Raw genomic sequence first — 9,647 nt, 5'->3', positions numbered from 1 at the left:
AGCTGCCTTCCCTCTAGTCTTACACTGCTAAATTAGGGACGGCTAGCGCAGATAGCCCTCGTGTAGCTTTGCGCGAAATTCCAAAACAAACAGACAAGACGAAATACGTATTAGCATACTCTCGGTCCCAAAACTTCTATGGTAACATATTCAACAGTTTCTCTACATCACTACAGCTTGTTAAGAAATAGAAAAATTAGAGAATGAGAAAAAAAAAAGATAACTGGGTCATTTTACAGTGTCCATGTGATCAATTACTATGAGTCAAGATAAGCTCTCTAAATATTCTCATTAAACAAGTTTCCTGTTGGATAGACGTAACTTAAACTGTTCTTGTTTTAGAAATAAGTATAGATTTTATCAACATTTTGAAAATCGCCGTTTTTCCTAAATGTCTTTTCACAGAAGGTTTGTACATTTTTTTCGTTCCTATTTTTATTTTGACTCTTTTTTTGAAACTTTTGTTTTTAGAATCAAAACAGAAATAAGTCTAAATACAATCCAAAAATGTCATCGTCTTCTCATTCCACTCTTGGGCTGGGTGTGATCTAGTGGGTGGCATGGTGGGCTGCATAGCGAAAGTTCAAAACCAAGGTGTACAACTTGAGCTGTGGTTGAGTTGAAAAAGTGGCAACCAGTCTTGTTATCAGGCTTACATAGCCGAGCAAAACCCTTGAAGCGCTAGGTTCTGCAACAGTATAAAATAAGTGAACCTTCTCTGACGTGTACCTTAATAAATACCAACACCTGTTCTACTGTGAAAACCTGTCGGGAAGCCACTGTGATTTGATTTAATTGTTCATTCTACGCTTTTATCAAGTTATTTATAGATGAAATTATAATAAAACGGTAGCATTATGCGTGTTGATACAGTACGTATAAATACGTTTATATCAACTTATATTTACAATTATATAATATTTTGATGTTTTCCTACTTTTATCTCAAATAATTGGTACACACATATGTATTCCAAATATGGTTTTATGATTGTGAAAGTGTGATGTTCAATAACAAAGAGTTAAACGACATCTTGTGAAACCGTGTAGTAATTGCTGTGTTTGTTTGTTTGTTTGTTTTTGAATTTCGCGCAAAGCTACACGAGGGCTATCTGCGCTAGCCGTCCCTAATTTAGCAGTGTAAGACTAATTGCTGTGTATGTTGTCCTATGAAATGGCTGATACACAATTTATTATGACTGTAAACCATATAGACTTTGATAAAACAATGAACACTATTGTATGATAAGACACTGCTATACTGCATAAGACATTATACACTATACATAAAATGGTAGTGTCAAGTTTTAAAATGTTAAAAATCAACATAGTTATATCAAATTCAGTGATTCATGGTCCTTATACAGAATAGACCGGTACACAATTAATTTGATTATATTAGGAGACATACAATAAAGTGAATGGTACTTGGTGTTTGGAACTTGAATTTTATCGTATGAAACATGTAGGTTAAACTACCTGGTCAGGGTCCCGTGTTTCAGGCATGACCATCCCTAATTTAGACCTGCCGGCAACCAGTGAGCACCTCTTTCCTACGCAGCTATTCTTAACCACATAGCGGAACTGGATTTCACGATTATAATATCCCCACAACTAAGGTTGATAGGCGTATCGTGGTTCGAACTTTTTGATCTACAACTTGGCATGCTAATTAAGCACAGTGATCGTCTATGGTTGTACATTACCTTTCTTATCTTAAGTTTTCTCTCTCTACAGAACCCCATTTTCTCTATCTTCCACGTGAGTACTGATTTACATTTGAATTAAGTTTGTTGTTTATTTTTCGTTTTTATTGTTAAGCACAAAGATACACATTGGACTATTTGTGCTAGGTCCACCAAGGATATCGAAACCCGGTTTTTAGAGTTATAAGCCTTCAGATTTATCGCTGGGACACTGGGGTAATTTTGATTAAGATAAAAAATATAAAACTAGGAAGGAGAAGGTATACAGAATAAAATCGTTTGGTGATACTTTATGCAGCCACCATATAGAGTTTTCATAAGGGTTAAGATGTTTGATATGTGTGTGTGTGAAAAGAATAAAGTGTATTAGATTAACATATACGTAATAAAAGTTTTGAGACGTACATTTATAATAAAGTTTTTTCATTACCCAGTCAAGCCATCTCAAAACTTTTATTTTCTAAAAAGTGGGTTCCCGGTTATCAAATTTTAAAATATATACGTAATATAAAAGCATTCAGTTTAATTTTTTGGAGATAAGTACTTGATCGTATATAAAATATATACACCTTTGTCTCTAGTTCCATCGTTGATTTAGTATAATATTTTTCATTTCATTTTAGTAATATGGTGTGTTTCCAAATAATCCTCCTTTTATTTATTACAGGACGTCATTTATCCTTCATCCCAGACTAAAAAGGAACGTCCAGGTAATACCCTATATTTTTCACGTAAAAATTTCAAATTAAAAAAAACTATTTGTTGCAGGAGATAATTAAAACTCGACATTAATCTCCATACGTTCACAAATAGAAAGTAAAAGATTCATGCTATTTTGTAAAACTAGTTTTAAATTAGCTTGACAGGGAAAACAAAAAGCGGGAAATTATTGCTCAGGAGATAGAACTATTTGAAGAAAATGAAAATGTTAATGGCCTTAGAAAAACACGAAGGAAAACTTTAGTTTATACTGTTGTTCTAACGCAAATGATGTAGTCACGTTTTTCCAATATTATTATTCATACCTTACAATGTTGATTTATATATATTATTTACTACACTCTGAATATAGAAAAACAACAACTCTCAATTGAAATTATTGTATCTTCAAACTGTCATCAGTATACTTACGGGCTTACAAAGCTAAAATCTGTGGTTCGATGCCCTGCGGTGGACGCCGCAGATAACCCACTACGGCTTTGCTCTAAGAAAATCTACTTATTACAGGGAAAGAAATTTTACCAGAGGCACATTTAGTATTTTAAATTTTGTTCGTAGACAATTTTAGACATTGCACTATTTTATACCGTTTATCTGAATGGTTTTTCTGCCAAATTATGATTACGTTTATTTCTCTTCTTCCTTTACCTTTCAACAGCATGAGATTGGTGGCTTGAAAACAATGCATATCAATGTGCAGTTTACTGAGAGGATTAATGAACATTGCCTAGAAGAGGTTATATCTGCAGCAGTTTCATTTAAGGTTAGGCTGGATATGCTCATAGGGAATGACGTAAAAGCACATCGAACACCTTCTGGGATAGTTTTCGAAACATAATGAACCGTTTCCATAGTTAAATTACATTACGTTGAAACCTATTCCTTCCTCTGTTCCACAGATTTCAATTTTAAATTAGAGGGCAAATATAAGAACGAAGAGAGATAAAAGTTATTCATTTAAGGTTAGACTGGATATGCTCATAGGGAATGACGAAAAAGCACATCGAACACCTTCTGGGATAGTTTTCGAAACACTATGAACCGTTACCAAAGTTAAATTACATTACGTTGAAACCTATTCCTTCCTCTGTTCCACAGATTTCAATTTTAAATTAGAGGGCAAATATAAGAACGAAGAGAGATAAAAGTTATTCATTTAAGGTTAGACTGGATATGCTCATAGGGAATGACGAAAAAGCACATCGAACACCTTCTGGGATAGTTTTCGAAACACTATGAACCGTTACCAAAGTTAAATTACATTACGTTGAAACCTATTCCTTCCTCTGTTCCACAGATTTCAATTTTAAATTAGAGGGCAAATATGAGAACGAAGAGAAATAAAAGTTATTCAGTATCAACATAAGAGATGTTGAAAAATATTCTAAATTAAATCGTACTAGTTACCATGGTTATATGGTGGCAAAAACGTCTTAAATAAAATCACACTTACTAATATCTAGTATAACAATATTTGTTCAACTCTTTAACACATCTGAAAAGTTTTTAAGACAAAGTGTCAATCAGTTTTTGTCACCCAATGGCACAGCGGTATGTCTACAGACTTACACCGCTAGAAACCGGGTTTCGATACCCGTAGTGGACAGAGCACAGATAGTCCATTGTGTAGCTTTGTGCTTAACTTCAAACAACAACAATCAGTTGTTCGTTTCACATATGTAGGATGAAATGTCAAACATATTATCTCATCACTACCTCTAGACCATTTATACGACGTTAAATGTTCCTGTTATCCTCTATATAACGGTATCTTATTTATCTAGCTTTCTGAGGTAATGAAAGAGTTTCATAAAATAGGTGTGGGTTAAACAAATCTAATTATATGTTATACATTTATTCAACACACAAAACTGACATAAAAAGGTATATTTTGATTAAATTTCGTACAAATTACAGAGTATATCCACATTTTGTTATAAAAAGCTAACAGAAAGCTTTGTCTCCAGCTTTACGGAACAGCTATAACATTGGATTAGATATGTTATTGTTTACTCAGATCCAAGTGTCTTCTATATGATAATTCTGAATTTGAAACTTTTCTACACTGTATATAGTGTTTAAATGCAAATATATCATAGGGCAAATCAACGTATTAAGTAGTTATTCAGAGCATTACGTTGACTGAGAAATGATTGTTGCTCTCTTTCCTTTTTATACCTTAGATGATTTTAAATAAAATCAATACACAAACACACATAAAAAAACATTTAATTTATTGACCTTTGGACATGATTTATCAAGAGAGATTTTATTCTATAATACTGTTATTAATAATTGGATTTCTAATTAACGTTATACGCCACATGAAATTCTCTGGAAGATCTGTTATGATTATCTCAAAATGCATAAACATCTAAAAGTAATTCGATTCTAATACTTATATTTGTATAATTATCAAATGTCTTGACGTACCTGTCTTTCTGATAATCTGCTACAAATGTGAACTCGAAACATGTTTTGTTTTGTAAAGTAATCGGAGTAAACTCAAGATCCTGGTGCAAAATGATTTATTGCCCAAAATAAGAAAAAAAAGTTTTTTTATGCTATGATTAACTTACAATTAAATATGAGTGTGTCATGTATCATTCTCTTCATATGTTAACTTTCCGGAATTTGAAGTTCTACTTTTATTTATCACAGAGGAATTATTAAATTCAACTATAACTTAAAATGCCAAAGCAGATGAAAAATGAGTAATCTGTAATTCGTTTCATACATATCTCATTTCAATAATTATTTTCAACAAATTTTCTGATTACTTATTTATTCCTGGAAACAAGTAATGAGAAAAAATCAAAGAATCTAAAAATGAAATTTAACCCTGTACACTTACTTTAGTCTTATTACTTTAATATAAGCTATCGTATATAGATGAATTCACCAGTGGCAGTTGTATTTAATTAAGATTACCTTAGGGCATAAATGAGCAGATGCGCAAAAGAAAAAAAAAGAAAAAAGAAGGCTATCACGTTAATCAGCTGCCATAAGCTGACGAGTTTCCATCAGTCACTGATACCTAATCGCAGGTATCTTCAAGATCTGGATAAAGTCAGCTTCATTCCATATGTCAAATAGTATATCGTTACATACTAGTATCATATAACAGCTTCAGAAACAACTTCGATAAAGTAGTGCACTGTTGTTAGTTTTAAAAATAATTACAGATTTTTTGATGGCCATGAAGTGCATTCCTATTAAACGAAGCCGGTTTACAATTAGATCAACCCAAATGATTTTCATTAGGTTTAAAAGGTTTACAATTAGATCAACCCAAATGATTTTCATTAGGTTTAAAAGGTTTACAATTAGATCAACCCAAATGATTTTCATTAGGTTTAAAAGGTCTTTAAACCTTTATGATATTTAATTACATAACGTTGCTGGAATGTTTCTTTAGTTTTTATAGCATTTTTTGTGATATATTAAGAAATACTTTTTAAAACATTTTATGCGCACATCTGAGCAATGTAGCTTAGTATTCTCAAACTTAAACCAAGCATCCACTATTTTCCCTTACAGTATTAAAACAATTTCATTGAGTCATATGGTGTATTTTGCAGAGCACATAAAAACCACTATCAGCCTACCCTCTTTTGAAATGAAATTTACCTCCCTTAACTAAACAATATATACTATATTTAGGTATTCAACTACTATCTGCTATGTTCACGATATCTAAGTAGCACCCTAAGTAGTGGTTACTATGCCCAGGTTATCTAAGTAGCATATATTATGTTTATACTATCTATATAGTATCTACCATGTTCAGTATATTTAAGTAATACCTACCTTATCTAGGATATCCAGTACTATCTATTATGTCCAAACTATCTAAATAGCATCTTAAGTAGTATCTACTATATCCAGGATATCTAAATAGTATCCGCTATATAAAGGATATCTAAACAGCATTTGCTACATCTAGAGTATCCAAAGGGAATATCTGAGTAGTATCTCAAGTAGCTTCTACTATATCCAGGGTTTGTAAGTAGAATCTGAAGTAGTATCTACTATGTCCAGGGTTTGTAAGTAGAATCTGTAGTAGTATCGATTATATCCAGAGTATTTAAGTAGTATCTACTATATCCAGGGTTTGTAAGTAGAATCTGAAGTAGTATCTACTATATCCAGAGTATTTAAGTAGAATCTGAAGTAGTATCGAGTATATCCAGAGTATTTAAGTAGAATCTGAAGTAGTATTGATTATATCCAGAGTATTTAAGTAGAATTTGAAGTAGTATCTACTATATCCAGAGTATTTAAGTAGTATCTGAAGTAGTATCTACTATATCCAGGGTTTGTAAGTAGAATCTGAAGTAGTATCTACTATATCCAGAGTATTTAAGTAGAATCTGAAGTAGTATCTACTATATCCAGAGTATTTAAGTAGTATTTCAAGTAGCTTCTACTATATCCAGGGTTTATAAGTAGTATTTGAAGTAGTATCTACTATATCCAGCGTATTTCAGTAGTATTTGAAGTTGTGTCTACTATATCCAGGGTTTATAAGTAGGATCTGAAGTAGTGTCTGTTATATCCAGGGTATCTAAATATTATTTATCATATCTAGGACATCTAAGTAGCATCTTAAGTTGTGTCCACTATTTCCAGAATGTGTAAGTAATGTGTGCTATATCTAAGTATTATATACCATATCTCAATATTATCCTAAGTAGTAGCTAATATTTCCGGGATATTTAAGTAGTATCTGCCATATCCAAGAAATATAAACAGTATCTTAAGCTGTGGAACAGATATGTAAGACTCAAGCTTTCGTAGTTTTATGTAAGGTTACATCGCCAACAAGTTAATAAAGTTTTGTCAGAGGCTACTTATGTTAGCGTTAGATGGAAAGCCTTATTTTACAACAAAATAAGTAACATAAATAGAAAGTTCTGTTACTTGAAGATACAAAACATAATATGTTTTCCGTACCGCCCACGGGCGAGAAGCAGCAGGGTAATTTGTACTGCATTCAGGGGGTCAGGCGGACAACTTTGGTTACTTGGCCTGCGCCAACAAGTCACGTGTCTACGTGTAAAAAAACACAACAGCCTACTGTGTGATCATCGTGGTCATGTCAATGTGCACCCTACTACCTTGAATACAAATCTACCTTCTGATTTTCGCTGAGAAAAGGTGTTTTGTTAAACCTCCCCACAGTCCGCAAATAAGGGGAATAGGGGAACGTTTTCGTCAATACCTCCGTGAAACTTGCAAAAATGAAGGTTTAAGGCACCTGAAGTGCCACAATAGAGTGATTTGGGTGCTTTTGTTCCGTCATAGAAATACGAGATAATACTTGGATGAGGCTTAACTAATGATGAACTATGTAACTGTCACACATGCGTACCACTATGTTTCTTGTTCAAGTAGGTGATGGCACGCTTACTGTACATCTAGTCATCTAATCACTTTAGTAAAGCTATTGTACTCAATTTAATATATGATGTGTTGCAGTGTGAAGTTATATGTCAATATAGCGTGTTACTTGTAAGCGTTTGAATGCAAGGTACACATATTTTTACTAAGATAGCTATAATGTAAGTCATGAAGTATATATATGAAATGGTTTCCAAATATATTGATGTTAGACATGTATAATACCATCTTTGAACAGAACGTTCATAATATATACCCGGGAACATATATATATATATCACTAGCACGAAAATATGAACTAATTTCCTTTTTTTAGGGGTAAATTTTCTCAACCGCTTGATTTTACAGTAAAAGGGAGCTATCTTCAGACGGTATTGCTAATACATTTAATATGGATAGACTGGGAAAAGAAGACCCGATAAAAACTTGAATTAAAATATCTGTGGGCGGCAATGGGTGTTTTACTACAAAGTAAAAGAGTAAAGGTCCTAGTATGAATGAGTCTGTAGATTTATTTTTCATCGGCGAGGTTTAACTGTGCGTGTTAATTTTATACAAGTTTGTAAAACTGCTGTTATATGTTTGCAAGTTACTATAAAGAGAACAGGAACAAGTGGGGAAAAAAAGAAAGCCCTTTTCAAGCGTGGGTATGTGAACATTTCAAGGACATAGGGATTGGCCTGTATTTATTAACAAGGAAAAGTGTAACCGTACTCTGTATATGAAATATGCCATTGCTATTTGTAATTCCCAGTACTATAAATGTGAATGGTACTTGACATTTCTTGAATTTAGTAGGTAACAAACACAAAATATAAATATTTGAAGGCTAATATGAAATAAATCCAGTATATTTCAAATTGAGACAAACCAGGTAAATTGCAAACAGACAGAACAAGTAAGTTTGAAAGAAAGTAGTTCATTAGTACAAACTACTTAGAATGCATTCACGAACTTTATTGAAGACCTTTTAATGTTTGGGACGTGCTGTACTAAACACGAGTAGGTTAAATGTTGTATTGATAGCTCAATAGGGAGTCTAAAAATATACACTTAGCAAACGTGGCTTTTCCGTGTTAATAAGTTCGAAACACTATTAAGTTTTCGTTATGACTAATTAGGGTATTACACTCGCCTAAGATTCGTGAATAGCCATTCTTAATTTTGAACTATTAACCAGAAGGAGGACAATACTCTTAGCGAAATAGCGGAATTGACTGTCAGAGCTATAAAGCCCCTACAGATGAAAGGGCAGAACGTGTTCAACGGCACATCACCTTTCCAACCTTAGGTATTCTGATCCGAAACCTAGAATGTTAACCACTAAGTCATGAACAGCATTAGTATATTAGATAGAGGTTAAAAACGAGAGGTATGTTAGGGAAACAAAACAGTGTCTTCAAACATCTTAGAACAAATTATTTTGTCTATCTATTTGATGAAGTTGTAAGTCACTGATTGTTTTTTCATTGCCAGGGAACATTTAACTACACCTAACGTTTGCTAAGTTGGAAATATATGAGAATGCTAAGAAATGATTCAATTAATCATTACTGAAAATACACATTCATCGACTTTTCAATTCCTTCAAACAGAGATTCTGTAAACTGCGTGTTTTTAGATATTTTAATGTTTTAAATTTAAACGCGAGTTAGCGTCATTAATTCCATCCGTCAGCAGTCTACAAAATTCTGTTACATTAATATAAATTTTTCACTTAGTTATTAATAATCAATAGCTTTGTTTGTTTGTTTTTTGAATTTCGCGCAAAGCTACACGAGGGCTATCTGCGCTAGCCGTCCCTAATTTATCAGTGTAA

The 9,647-nt window shown here is 32.8% G+C and overlaps 1 protein-coding gene across 1 annotated transcript in view; it reads left to right on the top strand.

The window, feature by feature from the left end:
* Positions 1-9,647, top strand: part of LOC106474653 (rho GTPase-activating protein 7-like) — a 98,746-nt gene that overhangs the window by 19,975 nt on the left and 69,124 nt on the right. The window contains exon 4 of the mRNA XM_022381275.1: positions 2,373-2,415. Within this exon, the coding sequence (XP_022236983.1) occupies positions 2,373-2,415 (43 nt within the window). The remainder of the gene's footprint in view (positions 1-2,372; positions 2,416-9,647) is intronic.

Source organism: Limulus polyphemus, unplaced genomic scaffold, assembly GCF_000517525.1.
Source record: "Limulus polyphemus unplaced genomic scaffold, Limulus_polyphemus-2.1.2 Scaffold6, whole genome shotgun sequence".
Lineage (NCBI taxonomy): Eukaryota > Metazoa > Arthropoda > Merostomata > Xiphosura > Limulidae > Limulus > Limulus polyphemus.
This window is presented reverse-complemented; position numbering and strand designations above follow the sequence as displayed.